The following is a 24,410-nucleotide window of genomic DNA, read 5'->3' as shown; positions in this document are numbered from 1 at the left end:
GGTGGATCATTATCACTTACATACATCTTCATTGTACACCGTTACGCCTTTTAGCATTCAGTCTGCAAGTCTCTGCGAATTAACTAAGTGCTTCTACAAACCTTTATTTGTAACCAGCTCTGTAGTTTCTTTTAATTGCACACCTCTTAAAACTTGGTCTCTCTCTACATCTCTTAGTTGGTTAAGAAATTGTTTTCAATGTTATTTGGGAATATTTTTTGCTATTTTTTTCCTGATCAGGGTGAGCCCATGGTTAACCTTTCCTTTTTGACTATAGATTCTGGTTGGTGAGTGCATAACTGCTTCAGTTTAATTCAGTTTTAGGTTCTTTTATGGAAAATCGTATGTAACCTTATAAGTCTGAAAAGATACCAAAATTGCACAATAACACATTAAAATTGTTATGAAACATAAATCGGTTTGTTCAGAAATTTTCATGGATGTTTTCCAAACAGCGGTTTACTCATTAGCATGGTATTTTGTAATTCCAATAGTCCGAACACGCATATTCAGTTTCATTCTTAAAAATTGCAAGAGCATCATTAATAGACGTCGACAGCACCTTTTAATTATTTATTTCAAACTTTTATTTGAAATGACCACCTTTTCAATCAATCATATTTTTTGTTCCACATTAAAACTTTACATTGTTATTGAGTGTTATGTAAAGTTTCAAATAAAAGTTTGAAAGGTTTAAAATAAATAATATGTTACAAGATATCAGAATCATTCCGTATTGACGGTTTTCACTTTACAATGGCGAAAAATGAAAGTATCCTCCTATTCAATACATCATATATTCCGTCATTAGACGGAGTAAACAAGTTCAGACATGTTTCGGCTCGTTTGAGCCATCTTCAGTGAAAAAAAAAAAATTATGTAAATTATTCCAACCCCCCTAATTTTTTCACTGAAGATGGCTCAAACGAGCCGAAACATGTCTGAACTTGTTTACTCCGTCTAATGACGGAATATATGATGTATTGAATAGGAGGATACTTTCATTTTTCGCCATTGTAAAATAATATGTTGTCGCTCGTTTAAATGTCGAGGAAACCTTGCTCGTGCATGTAGCAAGCAATTGATATGGAAGGTGATCGATCACATTCAGTGTAAACGCTGGAGTAGTGTATGAATGTTGATAACGGAAAAGCTAACACCCAAATTTGCCTGTAATGTAACCGAAGGATATTGCCAGATTAATATAGGAATTTTCAAAGGACATAATATTGTCATTACAATGGGGCTCTCTTCTTCTGCACTACGCAGCCGCAGTTTGATGTGTATCAGAGTCTGACATATCACTTTAGCTCCAAGTGCCCACGCTCTAAATTTCTCTTCTGCCTTGAATCATCCTTGGCAAGCTTCCAAGTCTTTAACATTTTCTTATGTTAAATGCAGGTTTTGCCGTAACATGAATTATGTTAAATCGAATATAAAATTGCATTGGTATTATGTAATCATTTTTGGGACTTGAAATTTCTTCCTTTAAATGCAGTTTACGCTAAATCAAGATCGCACAAAATGGGGGTTATTCTGTAATTTATGAGGTTTGGGCTATAAAGTGACAGTTAACTGCATATCATGTTCAGAAGCAGGTAAATTTTATAACAGTACAGTGTCAGGGAAGAAAAAAAAGTGCTGTCTATAAGCAGAAGGGTAGTTTATGCCAAAACGACTAAAAGGTCTAAATGTGTTTTGTGCCTCCACCAATACAGAAGATATCCTTGAAGCTACTACAAAAATTTCAGATGAATCTATGGTTGAGGCTGCTGCTAAAGCACAATCAGAATTTAGCAATTCTTCTGAGGTATCAGTGTCTTGTGTTTGAACGTGGTTTCTTAGAGACCTCACCTCTCACTGTGTAATAGCTGTTGTAATTGGAGCTAAAAATCATTAAAGTTGCAAACCTGGAAGTACTGTTGTCGCATTGTAAGGGATGTTAGAGATGTAAAGGAATGGTTTGTGACAACTCTCACACTGGCACTGAAGGTGCAATGAATGAGAAGAATATTCAGTCAATCAGAAGAAAAACTAGGACTGAAATATGTGAACTACCTTGGTGAAGGTGATACAGTGCAGCTTTATGGACCTGACATAAGCCATGTGCACTCATGTGAGGAAACTTGAGGCTAACTGTTAACCCCTGTGCTGTGGAAGGAGTTCTGAGTGCGATTTTTAACTTTTCTCAGATTGCTTATAACACTCCATCATAATCATCATCAAACTCCCTCGTCCAGCTCCCGCCAGGTTGGGATGTTTATGGCATCTTTCCATCTTCCTCTTACCGACCACCATTGTTCTTCCTTAACTATGTTCCCAATTCAGATCCCATAATCGCTCAGTTTGGCTAACATATTTTTGTATGCCTTTCACAGTTGTGTAATCTTAAGAGCCATTAGATCGTCTACTTTTGCTGTCTGCATGTTTGCATACCAAATGCTGTTGGGTCAGTCTTAATGTTGTTCTCTATTTTACCATTGTCTTTTCACCACTCCACATCTATCTCCTTGTTCCAGGCCTAGTTATGTCTCTCCCTTTTTTTCATATGACATAAAAAGTAGGTGATATCCCTTTTGTATTGTTTCTGTAGCCTTCATTTGTATGTCTTTGTTTTTGCAAAAAACTCTGTAATAGGAACATTGGATGTGGTTTCAGGTGAGAAACTTTGGATTTACGTTCTTTTAGAATTGCTATATTTACTTGGAGGACATTGCTAGTTTTTAATTGCATGTTTTATATTGCAGATCAAGTGAATGCCATGGGTCCATTGATCGATCAGGAGCTCGAACGGGTCGACCGAAAGCACGCTCAGTTGACTCAGCTTAGTGCCGATCTGGTGGATGCTTTGAACCTCTATCATACTCTTATGAGAGAAACTGCTACACCACAGTCCTATCATACTATGACCAGGCCAATGCATTATGGTGGTTTTCCACAGCAGTCCCCATCACATGTAGGTCCACTGTGATTTTATTTTATTTGTGCTCACAATATTTGTCATAAAAATGAAAATTTTGTGTTCATAACACGAACCAAGACAAAATTGCATCATTATGATGCAAAATTGTCAGATTTACAAAGAGACTCTCAGAAAATAGAATAAATTAAGAATATTGTGAACTAAATGAATAAGGGAAACGAGGTTACTTCTGAAATGTACAATACTTTCAGCATGAAGCCCGTTCCATCGTTAAAAGCTCTGTAAGAGTTAATGCCATAGTGGTTTTTTTTCTTCTTCTTTTCATCAAAGTTATTAATCGGAAGTAAATCTTATTCTGGAATAAAATCGCCAAATTCAGAGAGAATAGCTAGAGGAGCGCATCATGTGCTGTATCTCCTACAGGAAATACCCATCCATTCAGGAACTCTAAAGAATATTTCATGATACTTATGTTTGCTGTTTTGAGGCACCTAGTGTCCTGGTTTCTCTTGTCAGGATATGGATGTACACAGTTCATAATCAAATACTGCATCGATTAAGTTTTTTCCAGTTGCTTTGTTTTTTTTTTTTTTTTAAGGAATCGTCCAATGGACTTGGAGTATATATATATGAAATTATTTGACTATTCCACTATTAATATTGATTTTGAGAGGGGAAGTACCACACCAGCTTTAATCATAATGAAGTTTGAAATACACTGCTGTTTGTAGAAAGTGAAACACTCAGAAGCAACGGTTTGAAACACCCCAAAATCAGGGGACATGTAGAACAGTGGAACCATAATAAGTGTTTTAAGTTGCAGAAAGATGGCGTGAACGTAGACCCAGCAGTGCCCCTCTGTGTGTGACCGGCCAGGGCAGTGTTACGCAACGCTCAGTCAGTGTGGAGCCGTCATACGAAGTGGAAACTTGTACCTAAGTGCCACTATGCCTCGCCGACATCACAGGAGGGAATATCAGCATGTGAGTGGCTTCGAAAGGGGCAGAATTATAGGGCTCCGCGAGATGGGTCTGTTGTTCCGTGACACTGCGGCTCGTACAGGGTCCGCTGCTTCAACAGTGAGACGTATGTGGAACTAGTGGAGAGAAGAGGGCCGTACACAGTGCCGACAGGGCACTGGACGACACAATGTGATCACAGCGCGAGATGACCGCCATCTTGTCCGCTTAGCCCTAACGGACAGAACAGCTTCGTCCACGATGTTGGCTTGAAGTTGGAGCACTGCAACGGGTGTGGGGATGTCTGCATCGACGGTTCGACGGCATCTTCAGAGGGCCGGACTGGTGGCACGCATGCCATTGCGCCGGATTCCATTGACCAGCAACCAACGCCGTAGACTGCAATGGGCACGTGAACACCGACACTGGCGTGCTGATTGGAAAATTGTAGATTTTTGGACGAGTCTTGATTCAACTTGTCCTACAATGATGGCCACATACGCGTTAGACGCCACCGTGGTGAACGCCATCGGGCAGACTGTATTGTTGGGCGGTATAGCGGACAAACGCCAAGTGTGATGGCTTAGGGCGCAATTGCCTGTAACATATGATCTCGCCTCCTACGTCTTGAGGGCAATCTAAACAGTTACCGATACATCAGGGAGGTTTTACAGCCCGAGGCACTGCCCCTCCTGCAGGCCGTTCCGGACACCATATTCCAGCGGGACAATGTCTGGCCGCATGTGGCGAGGAAAGTGCAAGCCTTCTTTGAAGAACAACGGATGCCACTGCTTCCCTGGCCTGCCCGTTCGCCGGATATGTCACTAATTGAACACATCTGGGATATGGTTGGTCGGCACCTTGTTCGTTCAGGTCCTCCTGCAGCTACTGTTGATGATTTATGGACGCGCTTACAAACCGCGTGGCAGAGTATTCCCTAGCAGCATATTCAAGCGCTCTTTGATTCCATGCCAAGATGTCTAGCAGCTCTGATTGCAGCGCGTGGTGGTGCTACGCCGAACTGAATTTCCACGGTCACCGTGCATGTACAGTTCTGTAATTGTAATCATTTGTGTCTTGTCATGTCCCTGATATGTGGAATAAATTGCATTGTGATCACAGCTCTCGGTCGTGGTGTTTCATTTTCAACAAACAGCAGTGTATTTTGTATTCTCTACAGTAGTACAGTAAAGTGACTGGAGCCGAAGTTCCAGTGTGACGTTACATGAGAGTGTAAAACCATTGCTGTCTACTATGCCTTTAATGCCTCTCTACTTAAAAGAATCCCCCGTACAAGTTATAATGCAAAGATTCTCCTCTTCTCACCTCGTGGCACTAGTAGGTTGACCCTCTTGCAGGACAGTGCGCAGCTTAAACCCGATGTATCTTCTGACAATTCAGCATGTTATTGAGTTATTTAGCATGTTCAAAGCATTTGGTCTCTTTGTGCTAATTTCATCAAGAAGAACTGGAACTATATCTTCACAAATAAGCTTGCTTAACAGTTTGACAGATGTCGGATGACGTGCACTTCAGTAAAGGTAATTCATACAAAGTAGCTAGAACAATTTCAGTCAACATTTCACACACTCTACTGGACATATATAACTCAGCCTCGCACACAAACAAAGTTGTGGTGGTTGTAATCCACGCAAGTTGTTTAGTGGGGTAATGCATCTTGTCCGATGTATCCCCGTTGTAAATTACATCTGTTAATAGGGGACTTATTTTACATGTACCGACCAGACCACAACGTAATACACACTTAATCTTCTTCTGTAGTTGCTGAACTATAAAACCTCCTATGTATATTGTTGTTGCTTTCTTCATTGCAACAAATCCAAGACCTGCAAGTTTACCCAAGCATCATTGCATGGAAATTATACTTAGCTTAATACAATTCAGTCAGGATGCAAAATAATCAAGTGGATATTTAAACTTTTTTTTTTTTTAAGGTTGTTTAAAGTATTCTTCACTGAATCTGTAAATGTAGTCTGCTTTATGTTCTGTCCCAGTTGATCCTGCTGGAATATGTCCATATCTGTAAGTCTCTTCTTTCTTCTTTGTGAGTGGGTTGCCCTGCAGTATGCTGAATACAGTATGTCATTGCTTCCTGAAATGTCGCTGTTAAATGCTCTTGTAAGGATAAAATGAAACCCAGAAGACAACAGCTACTTAATACACTGAACTTAGTCAATAGAATGGCTTCATAAGTGTCTTTACTCAAAAAATCCATCTCATCTTATAACAGGATTCTTTGATCTGTGCTAGGTATGCCAGAAACTCTTTTTCCACACATAATCAAACTTGTCTTCCTTGTTGAAGTGCATTTTCTCTTGATTTTGATGGAAATTAGTACTGCTCACATGATGAATATCAAACTTTTTTTTTTTATTACTTTCAGGAAAGTTATTGTTGCATTACAGCTTGCGCTTTAAAATGAGTAGAATTGTCCTTCAAACACTCCAAAGCAGTTAGTTATGACCTCGTTAGAAAATGTCTCTTTCGCCCTTTTCACATTCATCTTTTCGAAGTTGGATGGTGCGATATGTTTCCGAGTTAAAAATGGAACAGGATTAAGAATTTCCTTAGACTGCATTTCATATTCTCCAGCTATTTATTCAGATTCATCTATATCTTTGCTAGCAGTGCATTTCTAACATTCTTCAGGAGATAAGAGCGGTCGAAAGCCAGAAACAAAGGTCTGCCTCAGTCTTCTGGATGACATATTTGGGGCTTTATTTCCTTCCTGTTGGAAAATCCTCTCATCATATTTGCAGTAACTAAAAATCACAGACCCACAAGCCTCGACATGTTTTATTACTGACAGGGTTAAAGCTCTTAAGATCTACCCTGGAAAGTACACCACAGGAATTCTGTAACAAGTAGATAAACTGCATATCGAAAAACACAATAAATTGTTCTCATGAACTGCTGAGTGGACACCTCTTAGAGGCTCAGAGATGTTGAAAAGTGTCTTACAGAGCGAATTGGCTGTGCAGTTAAGAGCGCGCAGCTGTGAACTTGCATTCAGGGGATAGTGGGTTTGAACGACACTGTCGGCAGCCCTGGTTTCCGATTTTCACACCTGGCAAATTCTGGGGCTATACCTTAATAAAGGCCACGACCGCTTCCTTCCCACTCCTAGCCCTTTCCTCTCCCAACTTCACCACAAGACCTATCTGTAAGAAAAAACGTAATAATAATAATAATAATAATAATAATAATAATAATAATAATAATATTTGCTTTACATCCCACTAACTACTTTTATGATTTTTGGAGACGCTGAGGTGCCAGAATTTAGTCCCGCAAGAGTTTGTTTACGTGCTAGTAAATCTGCTGACGTATTTAAGCACCTTCAAATACCACCGGACGGAGCCAGGATCGAACTTGCCATGTTGGGGTCAGAAAGCCAGCGCCTCAACAGTCTGAGCCACTCAGCCCAGCAAAAGAAAAGAGAAGCGTCTTTGTGATGAAACAATGTGTCTAACTTCTTATCATACTATAACAGTTGTTTGACAGTTTGGCAACAATTATAGAGCACTTTTTTCCAATGTTATTAATTCATACAGATTCTAATGAAAGTCTGTCTTTAACAAGATGTGTCATGCCTGTCTAACATGATGTATCTCCAACATAGTGACTAAGAGTTTTCCTCGATGGCAATTTATACGAATTATTCCTGGATGAATGTACCTTTTCGGGAAAATGATTTCCCATATCACACAGTGATTTACTGTGTATTCTAACCATCCAGGCGATTTCTTGCTGATAATTTACAACTTCTCTAAGATAAATGAACATTTTGTATATGATCACACTTGTTAACCCATTGCCATGCAGATATTTTCCTTGAAAAATGTACCTTGGAATGCGATTATTTTTCCTACATTTTATGTTATGGTTGCTAAAATGGTTACAGAAGAATACTGCACCAAACCAACGTCATTTTAGGTTAGAGTTTAAATTACTACAATTAACTGAAGTCTTTTAAGGTATGGTACACCTTGAAACATCCATCCACGTGGAGGGCAACTTTGCATTTGTTGCACTCGAAGCAAGATTCCTTCCGGATCCCATGCTCAAAACAGACTTTTCATCTCCTTGATGGGGCTGATTTACTTGCTGTAGGAGCAATCTTTTTAGGAAAATGACCCCAGTGCCTTCCCTGTAGTCTCATTGATGTGCTACCTTGAGATGGACGTCCTCTAGTGGCGTAATCAGGAAGGGTGACATCTTCCAGAATTTGCTCAGCAACGTTGACTCGGAATGTTAAGCTCATTCTTTTTTTTTCCTTGCGCTCAGCATGTCATGAATGAAGCTAGAATTCTGCAGTGTCACATTCAGCAAGTAAAGTACAATTTCTTGTACCCTTTTACATACCTGCGCATATGAGGGTAAGATGCTAAGCGCTGGTCATTTGAATCCACGTTAACGTTTACTGAATTGTAGTTTACTACAGTGTTTGGCTTTAGTTCCTTTTTACCTTGGCCATACTTCTTTTCAACCTCTAAGACGTGTGGTGTAGCATGTACTGTAGACATAATGTGCACAGGCTTCTTGTCAATCCATTTTATAGCTAAGAGATCATTGGAGGAGGTAAATGTGAGCTCGCCTTTCTCAAACTTGTGGACTTGAAGGTAGGTGGGATGAACTTTCTGTTTGGTCACACTGTTCGAATTGCATTAGTGACCCTTTCCAACAATAGCGTGAATAATGTAGGAGAACTATACCAATTGCCCATGTATATTCTCCAAACACCAAGTAATTCTTTGCAGAGTTCAAGGATTACCTTTTCACTTGTTACCAACTGGATTCCACCCCCTACCCTACCCACATCCTGGTTTTCTCTTCCTGTATAAATCTTGAAGTTCCAACAATATGCACTCTTAGGCTCACATACTTTGTAGATTTTCAGTCCAGATCGTGCCCTTTTTTAAGGATTGTACTGGACGTAACATAATCTACCTCCGAACTTCATGAGGCTTTCATCAGTAACTACTTTTTTACCAGGAGTTTAAACTTTCTGAAATCTGTACAAGACGTGGTCAATTACTGGTCTTAGTTTTCTCAATTTGTCCCTTTCTGTTTCTTGTGAATCTGTGGCAAAGTGTAGATATCTTGATATTGCTGCAAATCTTCTGTCGGGCATTATTTCTCCAAATACAGGGAACTCCACAACCCTTCGTGTAGACCAATAACTTTGCTGTGTTGATTTCTATGACTGTGACATCAATATACAAAGAGCAAAGTGTGCTTTTAGCTCGTCTGCAGTGACTGGGAACCAGTGAGCTTTGTCATACAACTTCCTTTTTATTGTTTTTTTTTTTTCTTCTTCAAGAGAATTGATGTTTTATTTGCATGGGCATTGGTTTCCTTGCAAATTCCCTCCCAAATATGTCAATAAGGAGCTGACTCGCATCATATTCTGTAGCTTTATCACCCAGACGCCTTCTGACTGTAGTATTTAGCTCCCCAACAACTGCACACGCATTGCCTTTCGGAACATTACTGGGCCAAATTCCAGTTCCAATTGTTCGATGTGGTGAGGTTATGTATGAAGTTATCTTCATCCTCACCATCACTTTCATGAGCGGAGTCGCAGTTCTCAGACGCACTATCACTGCCAAAACTACTATTAGAAGATCATTGAGTTATCTTCATTACCTCTATCAAGAAGAAATTGCAGAATTCTTTCCTCTTCCTCCTCGCGATGCAATGTTTACAAGACATCTTCCTCTGTGGCGTTGATTTTATGAACAAGATGACCAACTTTAGAAGCAAAATATACGTTGACAAAATGGCCTTCGGATAATAACATTGGCATGTAAACACACTAGCAGTATCTAGGATCATAATTCTAAAGTACATCACCACAATCGAAAGAAATCGATAGTCAAACGTATTTCCGGCTTGACTACACGGCGACGGTTGTACCAGTCATTGCATGTTAATGAATGTGGAACTCGTGATGGCTGTACAAGTCATTGTAGCGGAATTAATTAATATTCAGAGTACTATTTAAAGATGCATGGTACTTGTTTTCGTATTACTGCAGTTGTCTCTTCTGGTATTCCACTTCCATTTCTAGTTTCTTTATTTTTAAGTTGGTGTGCCACAGCTTGAATCAGAGAGAAGACACGGGCTTTCCTGCTTGAATAAATTTAATTTCATAGTTTTCAGTCTGAACTTCTCTCGGCTCAAGATTTTAATTCTGTTTCAGCAATAAAAACATCGCTTTCGGCTGCAGTATCCACTGTTTCACATTCTCTCTTTCTTTTCTTTACATAATTCTCATCATATTTAGTTATTTTTCTTTGTTCAGGACTTTGTTCAGAAGCTTTGTGGGCAGGATAATCTTCTAATATTCTGGGAAAAGCCTTCACTTTCAGTCCAGGTTGAAAGTCAGATTTAAGAAAATGCCTTTTGCACTCATGAGAAGTTCCTGATTCTCAATTAGGCACAAAATTATCTCCAACAATTACATTAAGCCATTTCTGCCTGAGGTCTGTATCATATGGGAATTAGTGGTATGAAATCGCTTTAGCTTTCCTGCTGTTACTTTTGCAGTATGGGACGCAACAATGTAAAATTTTGGTTGTCAGTCGTCTACAACAATTAAATATTATGGCTGATTGATAAACATTGAAAGTGCATGCAGAATAATTGAAGTTAAAGAAACTCACAATTAATACACAAGCTGCTATGGCTACAATTTAGAATCGCTAATTCAAACAATTAACTTACCAAAACACTCTGATTCTGCTTTTAATATGTACTAAAATGAACTAAAACAAGTGCAAGTACGTTGAGAAACACCCTACAGAGTTTACAATGTCAAGAACAGTCAAGGACAAGCTGCTAGTGATGCTTGTGGAGAGAATGTTTGCTGGACAACACTGGGAGGCAGGCAGGCAGCCATGGTAATTTGAAAGTAAATCAGTGCTCAGGATTTCTTAAGTTTACATTGAGGCAAACTTTTATGAGAGTCACACATTCAAATCCACATTTCAAATGTCTATACATTTTCAACACATTGCTGACTTTCTACACCATCTCACACTAGCCATTTGTTAGGTTTATACAGTTCAGTTGCATTACATTTCTTTGAATTTCAGTATATTTATTCTTTTTTTAATGAATACTAGAATTTGTAGATACTTCCATTTCATTTCTGACAATTAAATTGTATGGGTACAGTTGTGGCAGACTGTCACAGACAGATGCACAAGGTTGAGGATTATCTCCAATGCCTGTTGCAACTTCTTATTGACAATTTGGAATTGCAAACTTATGAAGTGTTTGAATGAAAAAAAATCTGTGAAATATGAGTACCAACATGCTATCTATACTGCTTTGCTGGACCAAAAAGAAACTAATCACAATTTTTTTTAATGGTAATTGGTGCTGCCTGTCATTAGGAGAAGAATAAAATTCTTTGTTTTCTTTTCTGATACTGTCTGATTTGGTTGAAATACATGCTGTGTTATTCTCATCAAAAAAAAAAAGTCATACATTTACATACAAATACGTACTGGTTTTGTACATGTCTCGAGAACGAAGTTTGTTCTCTTCCTCAGTGATCGTTAAAGATTTCCAAAATCCCTAAGAAAAGACTTAATTCTAGAAGACATAGTTTACATAAAAACAAATGTTCACATTTTAAAACAATACAAGTTGCAAACAGTTCAACTTATTTTTAAAAGGATAACTATTCATTGCTCTAAACCAGTGATGACGCCTGCGAATAAATGTATTGACTTACTTTGACTTTTACTCTTTTGCAGAGCATAGGGTTTCGACAAAACAGTGCCAGAATACCTTATTTTGAGCTAGGGTCTTGAGTTCTCCAAACGTCTTCCCTTCTTGTTTTGCCTCCTCCATCACACTGCTTCTCCACGACTTCCTGGGTCTACCTCCCGTCCGTTGTCCTTGGGGGTTCCAAAACAGAGCCTTTCTCTCCACTGCATCCTGCTTCTTCCGCAGTGTGTGGCTGATCCATTTCCACTTCTGCTTCATTTGTGTGCCAATGGGCTCTTCTTCTGTTTCCTAATATCTTCGTTTGAAATTACTTTTGGCCAGAAAATGCATTTAATTCTCCTTAAGCATCTGTTTATGAATACCTGTAGTTTGAGTGATCTGTGAGGTAACTTTCCAGGTTTCGCAACCATATAACAATACTGTTTTTACATTTGTTCGAAAAATGCAAAATTTGGTTTCCATTGAGATTTCTCTGGCCCTCCATATCGGATAGAGTTGTATGAGTGCTGCATTTGCTTTGTGGATTCTCATTTTGACATCAGCAACTGCTCCTCCATCCTGCGTAACCACACTGCCAAGACAGGAGTTACTGTTCCAAAGGAAAGCAGGCTTAATAAGAATTGACTACTAGGAATTACTTATATTTTCATCTGCATTAATAATAAGAGCCACATTGTGACATCTGGATTTCTTCATTTCGACAATTACTTATAAATTGTATAATTTTTAATTTATAAATTGACCTTTTTTCATGAATTATTAAGATAAGAATATTCATTAGGGCATATTCTCTATGGAATATTGTACAAGTGTTTCCTTGACAACTCCTTTCAATTGTAGAAATAATTTATATATTTTCTCTTGAGTTTTTTGTTTGTCTTAGTATTGTCAATCTTATGTTAATTTTAAGGACACTTCCTCTAAAGCATTACTTTGTCAATTTATGTATTTTTCATCTAAACAGTGTTATGTGGCTGAAGATGTTGATAATATACAAAACATGTACCAGTTTTAACCATTAAATTGCCTTAAGCAGTCATTGTATCGACTAGGTGGAAAATAATAAATACTTAATTGTGAATCAATTTCTTGAATGTCTTCAATCACTGACTCTAAATTTCTGTTTGCTCTTCACGTTGATATTCATTGCTTTTGTTTTCTAGGCATTTATCCTGAGGCTCACTGCTCCTGCCTCTCTCCCCAGATCCTGTATCTTTCCCTCCATATCAGTATGTTTTGAGTCAATAGGCATAAGTCATCGGCATACTCAAAAGCCTCCAGTCTATCATCCAATCCCCATTGGATACCTCTTTGCCTTCCCTCCGTAATTTTCCTCATGACGTCATCCAGAACAAGGAGAAAGATAGTTGGAGATAGGGCACACCCCTGCCGCACACCAGAATTTATGGAGAAAGGCTCCGAAAGCTTCCTTCCATGGATTACTTTACACGTGAAGTGATCTCTTTGATGATTTTGTTGATTTTAGTTGGTATGCCGTACTTCTGTGGTGTTCTCTACGGTGTTCCTTTTCAATGAATCAAAAGCCTTCTCAAAGTCCACAAACAGAAAATACAGGCCAGAATTGTATTCATTAAACTGTTCAATAATAATTTGTAGAGTGTTTATTTGGTCTATGTGTAACCGCGCGACTTTGAGCGCGTACATGAATAAAAATAATAACAAATGTTACCGCTGTTCGGGACAATTACGGTTACCATAATAATAATAACAATATAGAAATAATATAATAATACTTGTAGTAAATAATATGAATAAGGAGGTAGAAATATGACGCAGTGGCGGAGAATTCATATAAACCAAATACAGGGAACACTTACAGGCCTAAAAATGAGAACTAAGACAGGATGTGGAACGTGCTGGGAAGCCCTACTGAGGTCCATGGAAACGTATGACGTTATGGGGGAGAAAGGACTTATAAGAAACACCCTCTAGCTCAACTATATTAAAAATGACAAGAAAGTTTTACAAAATAAAGTTCCACGACACGGAAACAAGACATACCTAAGTAACTTAACATAAAACTTGTTTTAACAATGAAGGTGATGCTACATTAAAGGTATAGTTTAAAACGAAAGTATTTAATGGATGAAAGAATAGAAACTACGGCAATTGGAACCTAGGGTAAACTCGGACACATCAAATTAAACTTTAAAATGACATTAAGCGAAGAAATAATGAAACACAAAAGGAATTAAACTAAATGAAACGAAACCAGAAAACATTGCAAAAACACTGAAATAACACATACCTCGGAAAGGCAGGAGATCCCGAGGGTAGCCCTCGAGCGCGAACGCTCGCTAGGGCGGTCGGATGGAAAAGACGCCGAGCTCGCGCATCATTTTCCGAAGCCGGCCACAAGGCCGGAAATGGCCCGATTACAATCAACCAATAAGATCAAACTTACCCTAGATTCCTGGACCTTTTTGCCAATAGGAAATCTCGTTACCATATATGGTAATTTTAACATCGTTTGCAATTGCACAAGTTCTGGAACATTACGATTACAACACCAAAATTTCATCATAGGAAACCGCACGTGTGGTACAGGTACAGGATGCTCCAAAATAAATCACCTTACAAATTTTACAACAGATTACATAAAAACTACATTTAAAAAAATCACTTCAGAACACTTTTGCATGTTGAAATGTTCATACAGTTCAATGTTTCTTGATGTTTCCATAATAAAAAAAAATTTACAAACCTATTTCAGTTACACAAAATTCCAGTAGAGTCCAGAGTTGCAAAAAAAATTAAATCCTTCAGACAAATAAAAAAATTAAAATTTACATTTCCAAACACACAGTAGTTTCAGTTCTCCGTCCCACCAACCGGTGACATTCTCCTCCTCCCAAAGTCGAGCTCTGCTCGACAAAAAAAATTTACCAAAAATAACAAAATCTAAATGAACTTAAAATGGGAGGCTTAATGGAGATCAGAATATTTTCACAACGCCACAAATTGCACCACACCACAATTTCTTATCATCGTTCTCTTCAGGAACGTCCATACAGGCAAAAACCAGTAGAGCATTGGTATCGCTGTCAAACGAAGTCGTTGACCGCGGCCGTTGCCAACGTCTCCATCCTAATTGCAGTCCAACCATTGCTCACATACAGCCTCAGCACAGCCCACCCAACTTAGTGAACAGGTCCATAACTGGCAAAGGCAGATGGCACAGCACAGACTACTGTCACCATTAAACAGCTTTCCATTCCACCATCAGACATTAGTGGCCAATAGGTGCGTTGCTGACTCCAAATAGATATCCCAGGTTGAAATGTCAGTGGCATCGCAGTAACTGGAACATAAACATACGCAGCAGAAATTTGGAACTGAAGAACTTAGGCCACTGGCCTGAACTATTGATGACTTTAAGAGGAGCCTTGAGTTTCGAGGGTGGGTTTTTTGTGTTTTTTCATTAACAATTACAAGCCTCCTTAGGGAGATTCCCTCTCATGTTTCTGGGAAACCCCAGCCCTCCTGGCAAGTGCTATTTCAGAATTTAGGAAACTTAAAAAACTAAAAGAAAATTTGCCAGAGTTTACCCTAGTGCCAAAACATTATAAAATCCCTAACTAATCATCAATAAACTTCTAAACTTACCCCAACAGACATTACATTAAATTATATCTAATATGATTATACATAACCCTTCCCATTACAACTAAAGTAACTTAACTATATTAACTACAAAACCCGAAAAATAGTGCGCGCCAATTAATTAAAATTTGCTTACAACTAATTCCTTATAACTACCAAATTAAGTTACCTTGTGCGTTCTTAATCACCCAACATGAAGGAACAGAACGAAACAAATGAAAGGAAGAATTTAGAATGTTACAAGGGAACTCAAAACCGAGAAATAATTAATTACGTTAGCTTGCAACCACTTCCAATGAATTGAGGATAGTAAGTCACTATTTATTTACCCTGTCATGTACTCATGAAATTTTTACATAGATAGACTCACATTACGTATTACGTGTCACACCAGTCAACTTAAGGCGCAATCAAGCCAGGAATACCAAATGAAAATCATATTACTTTATCAACAGGAACTCAAAAATGAAAAACAAAAGCGATGCAAGAGTGCACATGCAGACATCCAACTCACTGATATAAGAAATAAAAAGGTACAAGAACAACCTCCATACCAGAGATTACCAGATAACCGCACGACACACAAGACTACCAAGCTTATCTGTCCTTCGACATACACACAAATAATATCAAACCACCAAAACAAGTGCGACGATCCCTGAATCAGCATAACCAACGAATGGTAAAAGGCACCGACGACCTCAATACTGACTCTCATCACATGACATACAAACACAGTACACATACACACACACACACACACACAAAACACCTGTGCGATGACACATCAAGAAGTACCCACAAAATAAAAGGACAGAACATCAGAACATGACCTCAAGTACCCTTGAACTTATCACACGACAATGAGACTCTTAGGGCCAATATTGTACTCCTAGAAGAGGAACTGCCTCTCAGCACCTTAACCCTAACTCTCAGTACACACACACATATACCTACCAAAAGCACAATTATATACAACAATCGTAGGACAGATACAGCACAGCTACAAATTTAGAACTGTACTCAGTTTACAGAATCCCATACTTCTACAAACTGAGTACATAAATTTGGAAGACACGAACCCGTAATGCAAGACATTCTTACTATCGATAAACTCGAACAAGACAAAACAAGCAGAAAATTAACTAAAAGGCTTAGCTAAATCACGATACCTTCAAAATTTTGCTAGTGACAAATTTAAAATAACAGAAATAAAATCTCGACAACCTGCAGACCTACTAAGAATTAACTAATTTATAGCTCAGCGTAAGGACACCAAAATGAACATTTGCAGAAAATCTTCCTAGTATTCATTCTACAATAACAAGGGACATCATTTTCCATCTAGGCACCTAATACCAAAAAAAAGATTACGAGGAATCTCATACCAGATACACTAGATTTCCAACATGTCACGAGCACAAGTGCAGATCCGTAACCCGTCAAATTTGCCCAAAATGAGCCTCAGCATTACCTGGTCTAAAGATATGGTGAACACATGTCACCCTATGAGCCTATCCAAGTCCTCATAGAACCCTCCCTAGCAAATATAGGAATACACGGGTAAATAAATATACGTGACAAGGAAACAGACACACGATGGAAAAGCACAAGACAAACTAGGAAACTTTCGTAATTTAGCAGCTAGTTGGGAAACAGTCACCAAAATAGTCCCATACCTACTTGGAAACGAACCCAGATCCAGCAAAAGACCAAAAACAACACATGACCGGAAATTTAAGTACATACAGAGCTACAACATGACGTAAAAATTACCTTTAAAAGATCACACACGTGGAATACTGCCAAATATAACATACCAGGCGACAAGAAATAAAATTTAGAAAATAAATTGCTGAAACACGAGATTTACGAACAGGAAAACACTCGAAGAAATAGACGAAAATTCACAACATAACCTTAAAATTGTTGCCGAAAATTTACCAAAAGAGAAATTACAGAAAAACTAAGGAAACTCCGTGCTAAAATTCAACCAGAACACAATGATCACTCTGACAATTCACACTACAATTTACGTATCTGGAAGAAGAAAAAGATGATGATTACGACACGAGAAACTTTTATAAGATTGAATTGAGCGCTCATAATCTCGGAAGTTAGTCAAGCAATCATCTATTTTCAACACAATACGCAACTCAGCTGTTTGGGAGATAACTTAAGTACAGCACTTAGCATAATTTAATGACATAGCCTAAAGCCACAAGTAATCCCACGGGTGTTACGATAAAAACACACGAATCGAAAAAAAAAAAAAAAAAACTTGACATAATCAAACATATTGAAATTTATCAAAGAAGACTTTTGGAACGCGAACACAGCACACGAAATGTGAAGACATCACTTTACTAAAAAAACACGTGGTCAAGCGAAATCTTGCCACACAGGAAAATTTATTGAAATTAACGAAACCAAAAGAAACTTGTTACAAATAGTGACGCACCATTTCCTCCAACCATTAATTGCAAGAGAAACACAGTAACACAAGACTGCACATCGCGGAACGAAAACACGTGGTGAGATGAACTCGCGCAAGAATCACGAAAACAAAAGCGGGAATTAAGAACACACACGGAACACATACAACCTATATTCAAACTTAAAAAATTTAAAATTAATTTTAGAAAAGTTAGCCGAGGATGATCATTGTAAGCCTTCGCTCCTTTCCATAACCACGCTCTGCTACCAAATGTAACCGCGCGACTTGGAGCGCGTACATGAATAAAAATAATAACAAATGTTACCGCTGTTCGGGACAATTACGGTTACCATAATAATAATAACAATATAGAAATAATATAATAATACTTGTAGTAAATAATATGAATAAGGAGGTAGAAATATGACGCAGTGGCGGAGAATTCATATAAACCAAATACAGGGAACACTTACAGGCCTAAAAATGAGAACTAAGACAGGATGTGGAACGTGCTGGGAAGCCCTACTGAGGTCCATGGAAACGTATGACGTTATGGGGGAGAAAGGACTTATAAGAAACACCCTCTAGCTCAACTATATTAAAAATGACAAGAAAGTTTTACAAAATAAAGTTCCACGACACGGAAACAAGACATACCTAAGTAACTTAACATAAAACTTGTTTTAACAATGAAGGTGATGCTACATTAAAGGTATAGTTTAAAACGAAAGTATTTAATGGATGAAAGAATAGAAACTACGGCAATTGGAACCTAGGGTAAACTCGGACACATCAAATTAAACTTTAAAATGACATTAAGCGAAGAAATAATGAAACACAAAAGGAATTAAACTAAATGAAACGAAACCAGAAAACATTGCAAAAACACTGAAATAACACATACCTCGGAAAGGCAGGAGATCCCGAGGGTAGCCCTCGAGCGCGAACGCTCGCTAGGGCGGTCGGATGGAAAAGACGCCGAGCTCGCGCATCATTTTCCGAAGCCGGCCACAAGGCCGGAAATGGCCCGATTACAATCAACCAATAAGATCAAACTTACCCTAGATTCCTGGACCTTTTTGCCAATAGGAAATCTCGTTACCATATATGGTAATTTTAACATCGTTTGCAATTGCACAAGTTCTGGAACATTACGATTACAACACCAAAATTTCATCATAGGAAACCGCACGTGTGGTACAGGTACAGGATGCTCCAAAATAAATCACCTTACAAATTTTACAACAGATTACATAAAAACTACATTTAAAAAAATCACTTCAGAACACTTTTGCATGTTGAAATGTTCATACAGTTCAATGTTTCTTGATGTTTCCATAATAAAAAAAAATTTACAAACCTATTTCAGTTACACAAAATTCCAGTAGAGTCCAGAGTTGCAAAAAAAATTAAATCCTTCAGACAAATAAAAAAATTAAAATTTACATTTCCAAACACACAGTAGTTTCAGTTCTCCGTCCCACCAACCGGTGACACTATGCATGAGCGGTTGCTCCTGAAACCTGCTTGTTCATTGCGTAGTTGGTTTTCTATCCTGTTCAGGATCATCCATGTCATCACTTTACTGGGAATCGAGAGCAAGGTGATACCTCTCCAGTTGTGACAGTTGGTCATGTCACCTTTCTTTGGTAATTTCACAAGGAGTCCTTCTCTCCATTGTTTTGGCATTCTTTCCTTATTCCAAATTTTTGTGAACAGTGGATGCAACAGATCGGTCTTTATATCGGCGTACACAGAAGCTCAGGTGCTACATTATCCACTCCTGGGGCCTTCCCATTCTTTATTTGGCTGATCGCTTCTTTTATCTCATTTCTTGAGGGTGGTTCAGTGTTGATACCATCTGTTTCACAATCTTCGTCCACCTCTACCATTAGTCTATCTTCCTCTACATTTTCTCTGTTCAACACCTCCATGAAGTGTTCTCACCATCTATTCAACTTAGCTTCATCACTAGTGAGCATATCTCCTTGTTTGTTCTTGATGGGTCTACTTTGTTTAAATTTCTTCTTGGCGAGTTTCCTTGTGATGTCATGCAAGCCATTCATATTTCTATCTCTTGCTGCAGTCTCCGCTAATTCAGCGAGGTCTGATGTCCGTTTTTTCCCTTGATATTGTTTCCATTTTGTTATAAATGTCTGAAGATGACATAAGTTAAGAGGTTAAAACTAGTACCATTATTAATAAAACATAGAAGCATCAAATTAATTGTATTGAACAGGTGGACCTTCCCTACCTTTGATTGCGATTCTACGGGGTTGAGTATGAAGTGACATGAATGTCTGTACAGAGTTTTTATGAGCGGATGTTCTTCCTGACGTCAACCTCATCAGAGTTAATGAGATTAAACGAATGACGTGATATAAGATGTAAGAGTAACTACAACCGATTATATTTACAGTATATGTAGGCATATATGTGGGAAGACACGGAATCATGTTACAGTCTAAAATAGGTTTACCACAAGGAGCGACATCTAGCACCACACTTTTCAACATTTATATCAATAACCAATGGAAACCGTCCGCTGTACGATGCTCATCCTTGAGCAACGCAGCCGGTTAAAATCTGCTTGGACAGCAGTCACAGAATGTTTTATATACCTTCAGTTCCCTGCCTCGTCAGACAACCAAGTGGGGTACCTCCTTGGATAATACGACGACCTGAAACAATCCTGGATCTGCACACTGCCCCGAAGGAAAACACGGAACACGGACCCTTAGATTTTTTCAGAGACTCTTTCTGTCCGTTGTTGGTCGGTATCCAGGTTCAGTTGTCGTTTACACAGATGGTTCAAGGACAGAAATAAAGGTGGGCTGTGCGTTCGTTGTCGACAGTGATAGGTTTCTTTTTGCTCTCCCTGAAACCTGTAGTTTGTACACAGCAGAGCTCTCTGCTATCTATAAAGCTCTGCGTTACGCACTGTCCGATGAGCACCGACACTTTCTTCTCTGTACTTACTCGAGCTCACTACAGTCTATTGATACCTGTTTCCCTCGGCACCGTGTGGTGCAGCGGATCCAGTTACACTGCCCCCATTGCCTTACAAGGTTCCAGCAAGTGATATTCGCACTCAGCTGAGGCATCTGGTTATGTCCCATTGGGAGATGAAGTGGCAGGCCATTCCACTTCCAAATAAGCTGAGAGTGATAAAAGGAACAAAAAGGTATGGAGGACTTCCCTTCGGGCTTTAACTTCTGACTTGAACTATTTATATATATGTACTTCCAGGCAATGCCTTATTCCTTTGTCACCTGTACTTTCTATTATTTTATTAGCAAATAAGGCATTGCGAATTAGATCCATTGATTGTTTTAATCTCGTAATCATTTTTCATCACCATTTTTTTTAAACTCCAGTCAGTGGATATATTTTAAAATTTTAATTATCTTACCATATCATGTCGTCCATCTCGTTCGATTAGGGGCCGATGACCTTCGATGTTGGGCCCCTTTAAACAACAAGCCTCATTTATCATATATCCATGACCTACCAAACACGTTAAAAAAAGTGAACGATATTAAGGTCAGCATGTTTACTGATGAGGTTATCTGGACATTGGCCATTGACAAAAGCAACGAACAGAAAGAAAGCCTAGAACAAACCATGAATGCAGCCTTGGAGGAACTTATCTGATGGACAACTGAGAACAATATGATTGTTAGGAAGACAAGAACTGTATATCAATTCTTCACAGTTAAACATGAAAATACGGTGTTCAAACTCAAACTGCAAGGCGACCATCTAGAAAAGAGCAACAGCACTAAATATCTACGTGTGACACTAGACAACAAATTAAATTGAAAAAAAACGAGTAAAGAAAATATCTGAAAAAGCTAATAAACTGATTAACCTGATGAAGAAACTAGCAGGCACTAAATGGAGATGTACACCCGACACACTCAGCATCATCACCTATAACACACAAATGAAACCTATAATTAAATATGGAAGTGAGGTAATAGTCACAGGAAATAAAACATCTCTTGAACAACTGGAAAGAATACAATCAAATGCCTTGAGATTAATATCAGGAGCAGTTAAAACACCACCAATCACAGCACTACAGCTATATACAAATAACCCACCAACACAAGAGAAATACAAGAACAAGCTGCAATGAACTTGGGTATAGCAGAAGCATCACAAAAAGCCACAAGGAAGGACTAAAAACCTAAGAAACACGTATAACCACTAGCTGAAATGTTTTAAAAGCACTGAGTATACCATCCTAAATTGAAAGCACACTCCCAGATAATCTCAAAAAAAGAGAGAAGGTCAGCACTTAGTATACTAAACGAAGATCAGTGGCTCACAGAGAAGCAGGCGCTACAGTAGGTAGATATCATAACTTCAATGGAGAAATAGAAGCTATCTATGTTGTCCTACAAAATCTGATTTATAGACTCAGTTCATTTGAAAAAGCAGTCCTACTCACAGATTCACTAGCTGCCATACAAACCCCTGACAATAAACATCTACTAACAAAATTTGAAACTTTAAAGAGAAACATCACTTTATAATGAATCCCAGCACATGTAGAAGGCAACAAACTGACAGATAAACTGTTACTTACATGAGAACCAAACCTCTGGCAGCTTACTCAATCAAGAAGATAATCACAAATAAAACTCTTGAAAAATCGAAGAAAGAAACTGCCCAACTTACCACAATAAAGAATTTTGTTTTAAAAAGACATCATCATCATCATCCTAAACCATCTCCAGTTTCCCGGGTGTGGTATATGAGCCTCCTCCATCTCATCCTGTCCTTGTACCATTCTTCCTCCACCAACTTGTCCCAATCATGACCTCTCAGCATTACATAGCTCTTAACTAAATCTATCCATTTCCTTCGTGGCCTTCCCACGGGTCGTCTTCCTTCTACCTTTCTGTCAAATTCCTTCCTTGCAGTTACCACCTTCATGTGACCAAACCACTTCAGTCTTGATATCTGAATCTTATTTAGGAGAGAATTGTCTATTCCTACTTCTTCTCTAATTTTCTCATTCCTAATCTTGTCTTTCCTGGTTTTCTGGATCATAGTGCGTAGGAATTTCATTTCAGCTGCCTGAAGTTTGGAATTATCTCTATTGGTCAGTGTTGTGGTTTCGAGACTGTATGTAAGAATTGGTGTATAATAGGACTTGTACAATGTCATTTTTGTTTTCATGGGTATTTGCTCATGTTTTGCTAGGTTGTCATTTGATATAACGCTACCCAAGTATTTGAAAACTGGAACGCTGTCCAGTTGAGCTTCATTTAACATGACTATTGGTTCTGCTCCTTCCCCATACACTTTCATCACCACCGTCTTGGTCTTGCTAATGTTTAAACCATATTTCTTAAACTCCTCATTCCAGCTTTGTATTCTCTCTCCCAATTCATCTTCTGAGTCACTCCAGATCGCAACATCATCTGCAAATGTGAAGGCTTTGATATCTCCGTGTTCTTTCCTTTTATTAGATTTCATTATTACATCCATTACAATAATAAATAGAAGTGGTGACAATGAGCTGCCCTGCTGCACTCCTCTCTTTGTTTCAAATCAGTCCGACAAACCACATCCTACTTGAATACAGCTTCTGTTCCCACTATACAACATTTTCACTTGGTCTATGAGGCTGTCTCGCACTTGAAGTTCTTTCATGCATTGCCAAATTCTTTCCCTTGGTACACTATCGTATGCTTTCTCAATGTCCAAAAATATTAGGAATAAAGGCTTGTTCTTCTCCCAGTATTTTTCCATTAGCATCCTAATTGCAAATATAAGGTCTGTAGTTGACCTTCCTAGTCTGAAACCATACTGCTCTTCTTCCAAAATTGGTTCAACAATATCTCTGATTCTGGTCTCTATTATTTTTTCCAATATTTTCAGGACATGAGACAGTAGTGTGATACCACGGTAATTAGTACATTTTCGTCGGCTTCCTTTCTTGAACAGAGGTACAATGATGCCCACTTCCAGTCCTCAGGAATAGTATTTTCCTCCCATATCTTGTTGAGCAGTCTATAGAGCCATTGGATTCCTGGAACTCCCGCTGCTTTCAGCATATCTGCACTTAGTTCATCTACGCCCACTGCCTTTCCTTTCTTCATGCTCTTGAGCGCATTTTCAACCTCAAGCCATGTAATTGGTGGTTCAGTTGTGGTTCCTCGACTTGGCTCTCCTCTATCCGTTATGTTTTCTGTATCTCCATTCAGCAGCTTTTCGAAATAGATCTTGAATTCTTGTTTAATTTCTCCCTCTTCTTGTGCCAGAGTTCCATCATCACGTTCTATTGCTTTTATGGTCTCTTGATCCCTTCGCTTGTTTTTCACTACTCTGTATAGCAATTTCATATTTCCTCTACTGTCCTCTTCCAGTTTGTCTGCAAACTCATTCCATTTCTTCTCTTTTTCTTCCCTTACAATGTTCTTTACAGCAAGTTTCTTGTTCCTGTATACTCCTTGAAGTCTTTGTATTTCTTGTTCATTTCGTTCTTGTCCCTGTTTTTGTTTCTCCTTGTCCAGTGCCTTCTTTATTTGGTTTCTTTCTTTCACCACTGTTTTCACTCTATCATTCCACCATGGTGTCTCCTTTTTTCTTTTGATTGAACTTGTAACTCCACATAGGTTTTTGGCTTCTCCCACAAAGGTGTCTTTGAAGGCCTTCCATTCTTCATTAATGCTGGTTACTTCACACT

At 38.5% G+C, this 24,410-nt stretch overlaps 1 protein-coding gene across 2 annotated transcripts in view; it reads left to right on the top strand.

The window, feature by feature from the left end:
• Stam (signal transducing adaptor molecule) overlaps positions 1 to 24,410 on the top strand; it is a 205,710-nt gene that overhangs the window by 153,926 nt on the left and 27,374 nt on the right. For both annotated transcript variants that reach the window (XM_067151811.2, XM_067151810.2), the window contains exon 9: positions 2,748 to 2,956. In XM_067151811.2, coding sequence (XP_067007912.1) covers positions 2,748 to 2,956 — 209 coding nt within the window. The remainder of the gene's footprint in view (positions 1 to 2,747; positions 2,957 to 24,410) is intronic.

This window comes from Anabrus simplex, chromosome 7, assembly GCF_040414725.1.
Source record: "Anabrus simplex isolate iqAnaSimp1 chromosome 7, ASM4041472v1, whole genome shotgun sequence".
In the NCBI taxonomy this organism is placed as follows: Eukaryota; Metazoa; Arthropoda; class Insecta; order Orthoptera; family Tettigoniidae; genus Anabrus; species Anabrus simplex.
This window is presented reverse-complemented; position numbering and strand designations above follow the sequence as displayed.